The following is a 16,727-nucleotide window of genomic DNA, read 5'->3' on the forward strand; positions in this document are numbered from 1 at the left end:
ATCCCAAAGCAGTGAATGGGCTCGCATGTGAAACATCGTATGCAAAATGACCGCATACAATGTATCGTAAGCGATATAGCAGCCGGCAGGGAGTTGCTGAGGTATCACATGAGAGGCTGCATGCGATACCTTGGCTTAGTGTATGGCCACCTTTAGAGGTGGCAGCGATTATTCCCTGCTTGGAATTGTCCTGTATTTCTGCTACATTTACATACAGTACTCTGTTTAATTTATTTTCTCTTTGTTAGGTCATACATCATATACTGAAAATAAACTTGGTTTTTTTCAATTAGCAATTCTGCCAATCCAGACCACAGTTTTTCTTTATTCTGATTTATGTTGGATTTCAGTCAGCATATAATCTGGGCTAATAAATCATAGGGACCATCTGTAGAAATAGGACATCTTGCTACCACCACTGTTTTTGAAAGGGTAACAAACGTGATTATCATCTTTTCTGCAGCACCACCTGTGTGTGACATAGGGAAAACATGTGCAAAGCATGCCAAATATTTCCACATACCCAGTAATAGCAAGAAACAGCCAAAAGAAAAGCATAGCACAGATGTACCAATTTAATAATAACGTGGCCAAAGGGCAACTAGACATTTTACTGCCCTGGGTGAGAGCGCACACCTGCCTTCCTTATGTTGTGGGGGGCGATATTAAGCAGCCCACAGATGGCGTAAGCACAAAGTAAAATTGGGCTATTTGATCCAAAATTGGGACAAAATGGGCGATGTAATGTTCTATAGTCACATACTGTACTCACTGGTAATATTGGTCTCCCACAACTTACTTTAACCTTTATTTCTCTTATATAAAAGGTGATTTATTTAGCCGAGTCCCTAGACATTGTATCTGGAAGGGCACTTCAACTACTGTGATATATACTGTACTTTAACAAATGTTCTAAAAACTCAGAGAGCTCTCCTTCTGGTAGTTTCCCTGCATAATTTGCTGGTTTGACGAGGGGTCAGAGTTTACATGATATGTGGTTCACAGAAGGAGGTTCAGTTAAGATAAATGGTGAAGGACAGTTATGGTATATATTACATATAAAGTGTTCCTCTTAGTTCTTAGATTGTACAATCTGTCACGATCCGGGTATCTGGACGCCATTTCTTACCCATCAGATGCCTCCTAAGGCTGGCTCAGCGCTCCAGGACCGGATCCCATCTGTTATCCTAATGTTCACATTCCTGCATCCTCTCCTGTCTCTCTGAGACGCTGTCACAGTAACGCCTTATTACATCTGGCATGGCGTCTTCCGCGGCCTCCGCCGCCGTCCCTGAGCTTCTGCATGCAGAGTGTCAGAGTGGCGATTACGTCAGCCGCGGCCTCCGCTGTGCCTGCGTGGTTGGATGTGCACTTGTCAGCCTGGCGTCTCCTGTCTCCAGTGGCCGGCGCCGCCATTACTGTTTTCATTACCACATGGATTACAAACCAAACTTCCCTCCAAGTGTCTGCATGGGCGCAGCCATCTTGGATTCTGTCAGCTGATCATTTCCTCCAATCTGTTGTCAGTATTGTTAATCTGCATAATTGCCTAGCCAATCCCTTCCTTGCTGCAGGTATAAATACACTGTGCCTGAGCAAGGAAGGCGTCAGTGCTTTGGTTGTCAAACCTAGTTCCTGTTTGTCTCTCTCCTGTGATTGTCTTCCAGGTTCCAGCTCCTGTCTCAAGACTTCCACCATAGAGACCCGCACCAGCATTCCACCTGCGGTGTAGCCTGACTCTCCAATCCATTGTGGATTCATCTGTTTCCAGCTACAACATTACCTGCTTCCAGCTCAGCTTCCAGCAGAGTACAGCTTCCCTTAAAGGGCCGGTGTCCTTCCTACACTTTACCACTCTCCACCGGTATTATTATTTCTCCGCTCTCAAGTTCTACATTTCAGTTCATATTTCATCGCTCCCAAGTTCATTTATTATTTAACTGGTTCCAGCCAGTATTCACTCCGTGCTAACAACAGTCTGGTTCCAGCCAGTATCCACAGCAGCTGTTTTACCTTCAGCAACCCAGCTTTTCCTGGAACACCAGCTGGCACAATCCTGGGTTATCTCCATTGCTACAGTCGGGCCTGGTAAGGACTTTCCATCTAGAAGATCATAAGAACTATCTCACACTACCAGTGCCCTGTGGCTCCTGCCATCCTGTAGTACCCAGGAACTGTATTTATTCTTTGCTGACTTTTACGTTTTCTTTTACTGCTGCTGTGTTGCGGAGTTGTCATAATAAACATCATTGACTTTTATCCAAGTTGTCGTGGTCACGCCTTCGGGCAGTTATTATTCATGTTACTTACATGTCCAGGGGTCTGATACAACCTCCCAGGTTCCGGTACATCTCAGCCCCTACAACTGAGGCTGCCTCCCGTCAGCTCAGGCCCTCAGTTGTGACAGTAAGCACTGACCTAATGAATCCAGCCGGAGACCAGGATCAAGCGGCCAGGCCGATGCAAGAACTGGCAGCCCGACTAGAACATCAGGAGGCTGCACAGGGCCACATCATCCGCTGTCTCCAGGATCTCTCTACTCGGCTGGATGGGATTCAGACAACTCTCCGTGGATCAGGCGCATCTGGTGCGTCAACCACAGTGACTCCAGCTATAACCCCACCCACCTTACCCATTTCTGCTCCACGTCTTCATCTTACAACGCCAGCAAAATCTGACGGATCTCCAAGATTCTGCAGGGGATTTCTCAACCAGTGTGAGATTCAGTTTGAGCTACAACCTGGCAATTTTCCCAGTGACCGTACAAAAATTGCCTACATCATCTCTCTTCTCAGTGGCTCCGCCCTTGACTGGGCATCACCGTTATGGGAGAGGTCCGACACCCTGCTATCTTCTTACACTGCATTCGTGTCAACATTCAGGCGCATCTTCGACGAGCCAGGCCGGGTAACCTCAGCTTCATCCGAGATTCTCCGTTTACGCCAGGGGTCACGTACTGTAGGACAATATCTGATACAGTTCCAGATCCTGGCATCCGAACTGGCATGGAACGACGAGGCCCTGTATGCTGCATTCTGGCATGGCTTATCTGAGCTTATTAAAGATGAGTTAGCTACCAGAGACTTACCTTCTAAGTTAGATGAGCTAATCTCACTCTGCACGAAAGTTGATTTACGTTTCAGAGAGAGAGCAACTGAGCGTGGAAGATCATCTGCTCCAAAATCTTCTGCTCCTCCTCCTCGTCAACTGTCCCCATCTAAAGATGAGCCCATGCAAATTGGCCGTTCCCGTTTAACTCCTGCTGAGCGCCGAAGACGTCTCTCTGAGTCTCTTTGTCTTTACTGTGCAGCTCCGTCTCACACCATCAATGCCTGTCCCGAACGTCCGGGAAAGCTCCAAACCCTAGCTCGCCCAGGAGAGGGCCGGCTAGGAGTAATGATCTCCTCTCCATCTCCTCATGATTGTAATCTCCCAGTCTCGCTTCAAGTTGCTCAACGTTATCGGAACGTCATTGCTCTCCTTGATTCCGGAGCAGCTGGGAACTTTATTACTGAAGCCTATGTTAAACGGTGGTCCCTACCCACCGAGAGACTTCCTTCCTCCTTTTCCTTAACTGCCGTGGATGGCAGTAAAATTTTTGATACTGTTATTGCTCTAAGGACTCTACCAGTTCGTCTGAGAGTGGGAGTTCTTCATTCCGAACTTATTTCACTTTTAGTGATTCCAAGAGCCACACATCCTGTGGTCCTGGGCCTTCCATGGCTCCGTCTTCACAATCCTACAATTGATTGGACGACTACGCAAATCCTGGCATGGGGTTCCTCCTGTGCAGAGACATGTTTGTTTAAAGTATTGCCTGTCTGTTCTTCCTCCCCCAGGTCGTCTGATGTTCCACCTCCTCCATATCAAGATTTCACGGATGTGTTCAGTAAAGCTTCTGCTGATATCCTTCCTCCTCATAGAGAATGGGACTGCCCGATTGATCTCGTTCCAGGGAAGGTTCCACCTCGAGGCCGAACTTATCCGTTGTCTCTGCCTGAGATGCATTCTATGGAGGAATATATTAAAGAGAACCTAGCAAAGGGGTTCATTCGACCTTCTTCTTCCCCAGCCGGCGCAGGCTTCTTTTTTGTAAAAAAGAAAGATGGTGGTCTGCGGCCGTGCATCGACTACAGAGGTTTGAACGACATTACCATCAAGAACCGTTATCCTTTACCCCTGATTACTGAGCTCTTTGACAGAGTTAGCGGAGCTACCATCTTTACAAAGCTGGACTTGCGAGGTGCATACAATCTCATCCGGATCCGTGAGGGTGACGAGTGGAAGACCGCCTTTAACACCCGTGACGGACATTATGAGTACCTCGTCATGCCCTTCGGATTGAGCAATGCTCCAGCTGTCTTCCAGCATTTTGTCAATGAGATTTTCAGAGACATTCTATACCGTCATGTCGTGGTCTATCTAGACGATATCCTCATTTTTGCCAACGATTTAGAGGAACATCGTTTTTGGGTTAAAGAGGTTCTGTCCCGTCTCCGTGTCAATCATCTCTATTGCAAATTAGAAAAATGCGTCTTTGAAGTCAAGTCCATTCCGTTTCTAGGGTACATTGTGTCCGGTTCCGGACTAGAGATGGATCCTGAGAAACTACAAGCAATTCAGAATTGGCCGGTACCCTTAACCCTCAAAGGGGTCCAGAGGTTCTTAGGGTTCGCCAATTATTACCGAAAGTTTATACGAGACTTTTCCACCATTGTGGCGCCTATTACTGCTTTCACCAAGAAGGGTGCTAACCCGTCCAAGTGGTCTGAAGAAGCCATGCAAGCTTTTCATCTTTTAAAACAGAGGTTCATCTCTGCGCCTGTCCTGAAACAGCCTGACATCGACTCTCCTTTCATCCTAGAGGTGGATGCCTCCTCCGTTGGAGTAGGAGCGGTGTTATCTCAGAGGGCTAAAGATGGCCATTTACATCCTTGCAGTTTCTTCTCCCGGAAGTTCTCCCCAGCTGAGCGCAACTATGCCATTGGCGACCAGGAGTTGCTAGCCATCAAGCTCGCTCTAGAAGAGTGGAGGTATCTGTTGGAGGGAGCTTCTCATTTAATCACCATACTTACAGACCACAAGAACCTTTTATACCTGAAGGGCGCACAATGTCTCAACCCTCGTCAGGCCAGATGGGCACTTTTCTTTTCCAGGTTCGACTTTAAACTCCAGTTCTGTCCGGGCTCTCAGAATCGCAAGGCCGATGCCCTTTCCCGCTCATGGGAGCAAGAAAATGAGTCAGAGTCTTCAGACAAGCATCCGATTATAAATCCGTTGGCATTCTCCACGGTAGGGATGGACTCTACGCCCCCATCAGGGAAAAGTTTTGTGAAGCCGATGCTGAGGAAGAAGCTCATGCATTGGGCCCATGCTTCCCGTTTTGCCGGACATACAGGTATCCAAAAAACCCTGGAGTTTATCTCTAGGTCCTATTGGTGGCCAACTCTGAAAAAGGACGTCTTGGAGTTTATTGCATCTTGCCCAAAGTGTGCCCAGCATAAAGTATCCCGCCAGTCGCCTGCGGGGCAACTGGTTCCACTATCCGTTCCCCGTCGACCATGGACCCACTTGTCGATGGATTTCATTACAGACTTACCCATGTGCAACAAGTTCAATACCATCTGGGTGGTAGTTGACCGGTTCACCAAGATGGCACACTTCATTCCTCTCACCGGTCTTCCGTCAGCTTCCAAGTTGGCTCAAGTATTCATACAAGAGATCTTCCGACTCCACGGTCTTCCTGAAGAAATTATCTCAGATCGAGGAGTTCAATTCACAGCCAAATTCTGGCGAAGTTTATGTCAAGTCCTCCAAGTCAAGCTAAAGTTTTCCACGGCTTACCATCCTCAGACCAATGGTCAAACCGAGAGGGTGAATCAGGACTTGGAGGCCTTCCTCCGCATCTATGTGTCCTCCTCTCAAGATGACTGGGTTCAATTACTTCCCTGGGCCGAGTTCTGTCATAACAACCAGTATCATTCTTCATCTGCTTCAACACCATTCTTCACTAACTTTGGATTCCACCCTAAAGTTCCTGAGTTCCAACCGCTTCCAGCAACTTCTGTTCCCGCAGTGGATATCACCTTGCATCAGTTTGCCAATATCTGGAAGAGCGTACGATCAGCTCTGCTCAAGGCATCGTTCAGGTACAAGAAGTTTGCGGATAAGAAGCGTCGAGCAGTTACTGCTCTCAAGGTGGGTGATCGGGTATGGTTATCCACGAAGAATTTGAGGTTAAGAGTTCCCAGTATGAAGTTTGCACCTCGCTATATCGGTCCTTTCAAGATTGAACAAGTCATCAATCCTGTTGCTTACAGACTCCAATTGCCTCCCTTCTTAAAAATACCCAGGACATTCCATGTTTCCCTGTTGAAACCGCTGATCTTGAATCGGTTTCATTCCTCACTTCCTCCAACTCCGAAAGTCCAAACTCAACGAGGCGTTGAGTATGAAGTGGCCAAGATCCTGGACTCACGTCACCGTTACGGTCAACTACAATATCTTATTGACTGGAAGGGTTATGGTCCTGAGGAACGTTCATGGACCAATGCTTCTGATGTCCATGCTCCTGCCTTGGTCCGGAGATTCCATTCCAAGTTTCCTCAAAAGCCAAAGAAGTGTCCTGGGGCCACTCCTAAAGGGGGGGGTGCTGTCACGATCCGGGTATCTGGACGCCATTTCTTACCCATCAGATGCCTCCTAAGGCTGGCTCAGCGCTCCAGGACCGGATCCCATCTGTTATCCTAATGTTCACATTCCTGCATCCTCTCCTGTCTCTCTGAGACGCTGTCACAGTAACGCCTTATTACATCTGGCATGGCGTCTTCCGCGGCCTCCGCCGCCGTCCCTGAGCTTTTGCATGCAGAGTGTCAGAGTGGCGAGTACGTCAGCCGCGGCCTCCGCTGTGTCCGCGTGGTTGGATGTGCACTTGTCAGCCTGGCGTCTCCTGTCTCCAGTGGCCGGCGCCGCCATTACTGTTTTCATTACCACATGGATTACAAACCAAACTTCCCTCCAAGTGTCTGCATGGGCGCAGCCATCTTGGATTCTGTCAGCTGATCATTTCCTCCAATCTGTTGTCAGTATTGTTAATCTGCATAATTGCCTAGCCAATCCCTTCCTTGCTGCAGGTATAAATACACTGTGCCTGAGCAAGGAAGGCGTCAGTGCTTTGGTTGTCAAACCTAGTTCCTGTTTGTCTCTCTCCTGTGATTGTCTTCCAGGTTCCAGCTCCTGTCTCAAGACTTCCACCATAGAGACCCGCACCAGCATTCCACCTGCGGTGTAGCCTGACTCTCCAATCCATTGTGGATATATCGGTTTCCAGCTACAACATTACCTGCTTCCAGCTCAGCTTCCAGCAGAGTACAGCTTCCCTTAAAGGGCCGGTGTCCTTTCTACACTTTACCACTCTCCACCGGTATTATTATTTCTCCGCTCTCAAGTTCTACATTTCAGTTCATATTTCATCGCTCCCAAGTTCATTATTTAACTGGTTCCAGCCAGTATTCACTCCGTGCTAACAACAGTCTGGTTCCAGCCAGTATCCACAGCAGCTGTTTTACCTTCAGCAACCCAGCTTTTCCTGGAACACCAGCTGGCACAATCCTGGGTTATCTCCATTGCTACAGTCGGGCCTGGTAAGGACTTTCCATCTAGAAGATCATAAAAACTATCTCACACTACCAGTGCCCTGTGGCTCCTGCCATCCTGTAGTACCCAGGAACTGTATTTATTCTTTGCTGACTTTTACGTTTTCTTTTACTGCTGCTGTGTTGCGGAGTTGTCATAATAAACATCATTGACTTTTATCCAAGTTGTCGTGGTCACGCCTTCGGGCAGTTATTATTCATGTTACTTACATGTCCAGGGGTCTGATACAACCTCCCAGGTTCCGGTACATCTCAGCCCCTACAACTGAGGCTGCCTCCCGTCAGCTCAGGCCCTCAGTTGTGACACAATCATTTGTGAGGGACATATTTACCTTGTACTTCTTCTCTTTGTATCGGCTGGATTCAAATCTGCTCTCCCCCATCCCAGCCGCGATCGCGCCCGCCAGCAGTAACATTAGAATACCTCGGGGTAATGAGCTGAAATACGCGTAAAGAAACCCGTTTGGGCACCCAAACAGGTCTTTTCACGATCGCGCCCATCAGTTTAGTCGGGTTTAGCTGCTTTGCATGCCTAAACCCAACTGTACTGGGCGCTGTAGGAGCGATAACGGGGGCCATTTGAATATTGCCGCACTGTCTCCCGTCACTTTTGACGGGAGATAGGGGGGCGCATTAAGATTTGAATTCCCCCCTATGTGTCCTTATCCCCTCATTGTATAACACAGCATAATAGATCAGTACTTTATAAACAAATGATAATTATGTTCTATGCCGAGTCTCATTTTCGGGATAAGGGGGGCCCCATCTGTTACATATGTGCTGGGCCCCACAATTTCTGATGGAAGCCATGCATATGTACACATATTCTGTAATGCATAGCAATCATCTGCTGCTATTCTACTGGTGCATCTTAGAAAATGAAAGGTTACTATTTGTTAACACCCTTATACACACTGTACAAAATTATTAAAAATTAAAATCTGCATTAAGTTCTGGATAGTGCTTCATTAATTTTAGTATTCAGCTCCTGGAAACTTGGTTAACCTCAAGTACTATGCAATAGATACAAAAATGAAAAATGTGTGGAAGGAATCCATTTGTCATGGGATATATATTTAAAGAATGTGTGCATCAGTACAGATGACATCTGTCCCCCAGATGTCACAAGATTCTGTCGTTGGATGATACATTTTCCTTCTGCAATGAACTGGGCCGATCAAATAAAGCCCTATAACAAATAAACATGTAATTAAAAAAAACACCACAATAAACAACTTACTTTACTTATATGAAACTCCAGCTTCCTGATATGTCTTTCAATTGAGCGGATTTCCTAAAAAGTGCACACATAAAAAACAAAATTGGTCTAACAAAACAAAATGTAAGATATTCCATAGATTGTATAGTACGTAAGTAAAATAGTTCTGTCTCACACACAGGACGTATACTGTACTATATGGTTAGGTCCAGACTTTAATAGGTCATATAAGGTTCCATCTGGCTTGCCTTATTTGCATACACTCATGGATGGATATGACATATCCTCAGTATTATGTGAGAAACATTTGTATAATAATAATATAATAATAAGACCGCTTTCTGTTGACTGTTGCAATTTTGCACAATATGATTGGATCATCCATCTGATCAGGAAGTTATAAGTTGGGGTATTATACAGCTAATTGCAATGTACTGCAAAACAGAAAAACCATGCGGCCCGAGTATCCAAGAAGTCTTTGAGAACAAGTACTCTAGTAAAGGGGTATATTAATATGTGAATTGCTGGCACTTACTTTATCCAGATCGTAGAAGTAACCCTGAAAAACATGACAGTGAGTCAGTGCCTATATTTAGCGCTAAACCATCACAAATAACAACTCAATGGGGTCTTTCCAGGAAAGCAGAAGGAAGGCATAAATCCATATTTGCCATAATGTATGGGACACTCTAGAACAGGGGTTAACAATTATCTTCAAGATCCACTAACAGGTCATGTTTTGTGGATTTCATTCTGTGGAAACAGAAGGGATAATTCAGACCCAGCAAAATATGAGATTAACTCACCAGTGCATGATTAAAGAAATCCACAAAACATGACCTGTTGAGGGTTACTGAGGATTATGATAGAGAACCCCAGCTCTAGAAGTTTGGAGAATTAACCCTGACTCTCAGGAAAACAGGGAACCTCTACACTTCCCTAGTGAAATTGCAGTGGGCTGGATGACATGGTAATCTGTGCTTCACACTCCCCTGCACATGCCACTTGGATATTCCAGACTGAAGTCCTAGCTATCAACAAATGTGGATAAATCCCTTTCACACAGTTCATGATGTGTAAGCCTAATATTACAGTATTAACCCACAGGTGAGCAGACCGTGGCTCTGCAGCTCCTGAGACATAAATCCTAGCATGCTAAAGCCTCAGTTTTCCAGGTTTTGTATTAAACTCTTGTAATTAAAAATCATTTAAGAAAATGCAAGTTGATCTAAATGAAGACTAGCATTCAAAAATGTACAGTACAACTAAATATTCTGAAGGCTTATTACAACTAAATATAAATGCGATAAGGCTGTCATTATGAGGGACACATTTTTTGTGCTAACCACAAGATTTCCTGTAATTTAGTAATTCTATTAAAAGAAACTGCAGGGAGTCCTTGAGACTCTAAATTTGCTGATAACTGTAAAAAAAAAGGCTGGCTGTGACATAAGATAAGAATACTATATACAATATTCTCTGTCACGCAACTTTGCTCCTATTATGGTATGGGAAGTGAATGTTATAGGATATAATCAACTTTTTTTTTTTTAGCATTAGAGACAAGGGAAAATTTACTGAAGGTAAATTTTAATTAAAAAAATGTATTCTTATTTTTTTATCAACTTCAAATTGATGGAAATTGGTCTAAATCGATGTTGTACTTCCAGGGCTAAACACACATTTTTAACTTTTAAAAATGAATATAATAAAACATCTGTTAGTAAATGTGTGTTTCAGCCCGTGGAACCAAACATTCATTCATTTGAGATCGATTTTCATCTATTTGAAATGAATGAAAATCGACTTTTAGCAAATACCCCCCCAAACTACATAAAATCCCCATGTTTGAGGAGAGAATAATTACTTTGAGTGCAACCCTTTAATATAAAAGACTATTCTCTAGATTGTCCTTAAAACCTGAAAAATACACTACTGATAATGCCACACATATAGACATAATCACCAAGAAAATATAGCCAAAGCCACTAATAGAGTGGCTAGCTGATAGATATTTACTTAGGACATAAATGTTGGACACCTTGAAGGGACAGAGAAGACTTTTTTTATATTTAAAATTTGTAGACTTGGACATTGGTCTACAAATTTAGCACAGCTACGATCATTCACACTGACATGCAGGGGGACGCCCAGCACAGGGCTAGTCCGCCCCGCATGTCAGTGCGGGACCCCCCGCAGAAGTGCAAAGGCATCGCACAGCGGCGATGCCCTTCCACTTCAAGAGTAGCTCCCGACCAGCGCAGCTTTAGCGTGCTGGCCAGGAGCTACTCGTCGCTCCCCGGCCCGCAGCGGCTGCGGCCCGCTCCCCGCACGGTCTGGCCACGCCAGCGTTGGCCGGACCGGGCCCACGAAATGGCGGCCAAACGCCACCGTTCCGCCTCCTCCCGCCCAGCAACCGCCTCTGCCTGTCAATCATGCAGAGGTGATCGTAGCCCAGCTACCGCCTTCGGCCGTCTGGTATGCGCAGCCGCACTAAGGTGCCGGAGCATGGGCAGTGGGTACCCGTTCGCTCGGCTGCAATAAAAAGCAGCGAGCGAACGGGTCAGAATGACCCCCCCATTGTGCTTAAAACTAAGATAAATTACTAAATCATTAGTTTGTGACGTAATTAAAACCAAGATTAGTCTTATTAAGGAGAGACGTCTAGTTTCCAAGTTATTACACCTTGATAAAAATAAGATTTTATTGCTCATATGAAGCATGTGCCTGAGGCAGTGCTCTAGTTAAACGTGTTACTGAAAACCCTTACGGCTTACCAGTCTGGAGTTCCTTTTTATGTCTTTTTGTTGGCTGGCTAGGAAATCCAGCTGTGTTTGATGTTCTTCAAGATACTCGCTGCAAAATTAGCCAAGAGTATTTCAATTATTTTTATGCAAACCACAAACACAAGTCACAATTTTATAGGGAAACATCTGAAGCTAATGAACAGGTTTCTAGATTGTAATCTAACTATCATTCCTTTAGAATGCCTACATTTTTTAAGTAAACAAACACATAAATATCATATATCGAGATACGTTTTTTCAGGGTGTAACTAGAGATCTAAGGCCCTGAAAACTTTATAGTAGGTGCCTGAATTATATCACAAATCAGGTGCAGAACCACACAACTGTAAACATATGTAAGGAATATATGTTATATATAGAAAAGCTATAGCACTGTTTATCTATCGCTGGAGGCAGCCATTTTGTCAGAGAACACATTACAGACTGTAGACCACTAGGATCTAGAGGCATGTCTGAGGCAAAATCATTTTTCAGTGCTACTTTAAAAACTTTCCTTTGAACTTTTGCCTGGAGCAATATCAAAATGACCATGTGCAGGCCCTTTCTAATTTGGCTGTACACCTTTGCAACCAAAAACTGGACCCGTTCCAGCTATTCAGTACCCAACCCTACAGTCAGATTCTAATATGACAGCGCACAAAACCAGATAAGTTGTCTGTATATGTAGCAAAGCACTCAAAAGCTGATTGCCATGTGTGGTACAAGCTCTAGTGACATGAAAGACACAGCTTATAGACATAACCATAACCATACAATAGATAAATAGCTTGAAAGAGGTCTATAGACGAGAGGGAAGTGTCTCAACGTCACATACAGTATATGTTAACATACAAGCTGCTGGTGGTCTCAACATTACATAGGTTTTCCATCCATGTCTAGTTGCCAGAGAGAAGATTGTGCATTATTGAGGAGTATTAAAGAAGATTTCTCAAAACCACATAGTAAATACAGAAAACAGCCACTAAGCAATGGAAGACAGAAGCTTTGAATCGTTTAGTTTAGTCCTTTGAGCAGTTTTAGCCCCCCGACACACACACACAATGAATCATATAAGAGGATTCCTTCTATGGAAGATGTTCTACCCCCACCGAAGTACTGTATTTGCAGGAATAATCTGTAGTGAGACAAGATAATATTGTAACAATAGCTTGCTGGGAAGGACCCAAACACAGCGCCAGTTCCACAAAAATGCAACGGTCACAAACTTGTCTCCATTTCATACTGGGCACTCAGTAAAGTAGAAATGCTAATTGCAAAATCCTTGGCACACCAAACACTGCTAACTGCATTTACAGAATCTGATATTGTACAACATAGATCTCTTTAGCAAAATAATATCATACAAGTAAACATTAACATATATATTAACCAATGTGCAATTTAAAAGGAGTATATACAAGTATGAGAAGGTTGGGTAGGAGAAAAGGTTCCAAGCCCAGGAATAAGATGTGAGTCATCTGTTTAGGTAAGATGATACATTCACCTAGATTGATATAATCTAACTTACATAGGTTTATTAAAATGCCTATATAATTTAATAAATGTGGTAGCGGTGTTCTCTATTACTTTTCATTGAAAAAAAAAGGATTAAAATTGTTTCTAAACAGACAATTAGCAGAAATAGCACAAACATATATTACATTAAATATTAAAAATGCAGGATAAAGTATTGACCAGTCTTGATGGCAAGGTCAAATAATCTGTTTACATAGAGGATGGGAGTGTCGAGATAACAGGGGAGGTAACAGTGTCAAAATGAAAGAGTAGTCACTCAGGTTAAAACACTGCTGTCATGCAAAGGTTTCATAGATTACAGCATAATCAAAGTATAAGCAGCTAAAAGGTACCAATACTTAAATTCAATGCTAACTTGACAGTGAATGATCTCCAGTGAAGCACACTCTTCTATAATACCCCAATACTTAGACCTTCCAGTAATAACATGCTGGTACACAAAAAGCTCATTTAGAAACTGATTAAGAAACATAATTATGAAGCAAGATGTGTTGCCATATATGCATTTCATAAACAAATATCATTTAGTAGGTACCAGAATTAGAGCACATGATTTGAATTAAAATATGATTAATGACTCAATGTGATTTTAACCAGTTAGTAGTGTATATATTTTATTAAAAGGAATAAATAGGTTTGAACATATTAGTCACATGTTTAGAGAATTCAGGGGTCTATTTACTAAGCCTTAGATGGACATAAAGTCGCTGGAGATAAAATATCAGCCAATAGGCTCCTAACTGTCATTTTTCAAACACAGCCTGTGGCATAGCAGTTAGGAGCCGGTTGGCTGGTACTTTATCTCCAGCGACTTTATCTCCATCCAAGGCTTACATACATACATACATACATACATACATACATACAAACATACATACATACATACATACATACACACACACAGTGGTCGAAGTGGGCCAGTACGGCATACCGGCACTTCTTTCCACTGACCTGGAAGTTGTTGTTTTTTTAAATTGCATTAAAGAGTATGCAGCAGGAGACGAGGGAAGTGGCCAGCCTGCTGCACTTAAAGGATGCTGCTCCCGTCCCTGCCCAGCGTCCACGCCGACTACGCAGCTGCGTAGAGTGCCGGACCTGTGCGGATCTAGGCTCTCTGCCGCTCGCCACTCACAGCCGCCCGCCGCTCACCACCACCCGCCGCTGAGCACTCAGCGCCGCTGACCACAAATGGAGACGGTCGGAGGAACCTCACCGCCACCACATCGAAGGCCTCCTTCTCACCGCCGCTGCCCATGGGCTCCTCCACCGTCGACAACTACACCTCTGCACTGCCGCCGACCACAGCTCCTTCTGCACCTCTGCTGCTCATCTCAATAGGTAATATTCCCCTGCTTCCCTCTGTCACTTTCCCTGTCCCTGCTATCACTCTCTCTCCATGTCCCTGAATTGTGGATCGTACTGTGTGGCATAATGTGAATTTTGGCTCATTCCGTGTAGCATATTGTGAATTTTGCCTCATACTGTGTGGTATAATGTGAATTTTGCCCCATACTGTGTGGCATATTGTGAATTTTGGCTCATTCCGTGTGGCATATTGTGAACTTTTGCTCAAAGTGTCACACCCTAATCATTTTATTAATCCAAACCACCTACAAAGGGTTTCTGAGCCTTTAAATGGTCTCTTAGTCTTGTTCAGTACAATTCACAGTCATGGGGAAGACTGCTGACCTAACAGTTGTGCAGAAAAACATCATTGATACCCTCCACAAGGAAGAAAAGCCTCAAAAGGAAATTGCAAAAGAAGTTGGATGTTCTCAAAGTGCTGTATCAAAGCACATTAATAGAAAGTTAAGTGGAAAAGTGTGGAAGAAAAAGATGCACAAGCAGCAGGGATGACCGCAGCCTGGAGAGGATTGTCAGGAAAAGGGCATTCAAAAGTGTGTGAGAGCTTCACAAGGAGTGAACTGAGGCTGGACAAGCTTTATGGAGATACTGACTTCATTTTACAGCAGGACTTGGCACCTGCCCACACTGCCAAAAGTATCAAAACTGGTTCAATGACCATGGGATTACTGTGCTGGATTGGCCAGCAAACTCGCCTGACCTGAACCCCATAGAGAATCTATGGGGCATTACAAAGAGTAAAATGATAGACATGAGACCGAACAATGCAGAAGAGCTGAAGGCCGCTATTGAAGCATCCTGGTCTTCCATAATACCTCAGCAGTGCCACAGGCTGATAGAATCCATACCACGCCGCATTGAGGCAGTAATTCATGCAAAACCGGCCCAAACCAAGTACTGAGTACATATGCATGATTATACTTTTTAGAGGGCCGACATTTCTATATTTAAAATCCTTTTTTATTGATTTTATGCAAAATTCTAATTTTCTGAGATTTTGGATTTGTGGTTTTCTTAAACTGTAAGCCACAATCATCAAAATTATAACAAATAAAGGCTTGAAATATCTCACTTTGCATGTAATGAGTCTATATAATAGATTAGTTTCAACTTTTAAGTTGAATTGCTGAAATAAATTAACTTTTGCACAATATTCTCATTTTCTGAGTTTCACCTGTAAGTTAAAGGATCAATGTCTGGTCTGCATTATACTAAGTACAATTTAGAGTGAGCACGTTATACTCTGCTAAATCAAAGTTTGCATGAATGGAATATGATATGTAGATACAGGTTGAGTCTCCCTTATCCAAAATGCTTGGGACCAGAGGTACATTGGATATCGGATTTTTCCGTATTTTGGAATAATTGCATACCATAGTGAGATATCATGGTGATGGGACCTAAATCTAAGCACAGAATGCATTTATGTTACATATACACCTTATACACACAGCCTGAAGGTCATTTTAGCCAATATTTTTTATAACTTTGTGCATTAAACAAAGTGTGTCTACATTCACACAATTCATTTATGTTTCATATACACCTTATACACACAGCCTGAAGGTCATTTAATACAATATTTTTAATAACTTTGTGTATTAAACAAAGTTTGTGTACATTGAGACATCAAAAAACAAAGGTTTCACTATCTCACTCTCACTCAAAAAAGTCTGTATTTCGGAATATTCCGTATTTCGGAATATATGGATATGGGATACTCAACCTGTATATGTATACTGTATGTCTGATTCACAGCAAATAAATAATTAGCCCCTGATAAATAGTGTCAATAGGTCACCGTGCCTAATCCCTACAATATGCAAACAGCTACTGGTATGCATAAGGGGGGTAATTCCAAGTTGATCGCAGCAGGAATTTTGTTAGCAGGTGGGCAAAACCATGTGCACTGCAGGGGAGGAAGATATAACATGTGCAGAAAGAGTTAGATTTGGGTGGGTTATTTTGTTTCTGTGCAGGGTAAATACTGGCTGCTTTATTTTTACACTGCAAATTAGATAGCAGATTGAACACACCACACCCAAATCTAACTCTGTCTGCACGTTAAATCTGTCTCCCCTGCAGTGCACATGGGGGGTCATTCCGAGTTGTTCGCTCGCAAGCTGCTTTTAGCAGCTTTGCACACGCTAAGCCGCCGCCTACTGG

The 16,727-nt window shown here is 43.7% G+C and overlaps 1 protein-coding gene across 3 annotated transcripts in view; it reads right to left on the minus strand.

Moving 5' to 3' along the window:
- Positions 1-16,727, minus strand: part of RIPOR3 (RIPOR family member 3) — a 322,437-nt gene that overhangs the window by 133,222 nt on the left and 172,488 nt on the right. For all 3 annotated transcript variants that reach the window (XM_063958952.1, XM_063958951.1, XM_063958953.1), the window contains 3 exons: positions 11,652-11,730; positions 9,410-9,433; positions 8,896-8,949 (listed from right to left, as the gene is read on the minus strand). In XM_063958952.1, the coding sequence (XP_063815022.1) occupies positions 8,896-8,949; positions 9,410-9,433; positions 11,652-11,730 (157 nt within the window). The remainder of the gene's footprint in view (positions 1-8,895; positions 8,950-9,409; positions 9,434-11,651; positions 11,731-16,727) is intronic.

Source organism: Pseudophryne corroboree, chromosome 3 (genome assembly GCF_028390025.1).
Source record: "Pseudophryne corroboree isolate aPseCor3 chromosome 3, aPseCor3.hap2, whole genome shotgun sequence".
Classification (NCBI taxonomy): domain Eukaryota; kingdom Metazoa; phylum Chordata; class Amphibia; order Anura; family Myobatrachidae; genus Pseudophryne; species Pseudophryne corroboree.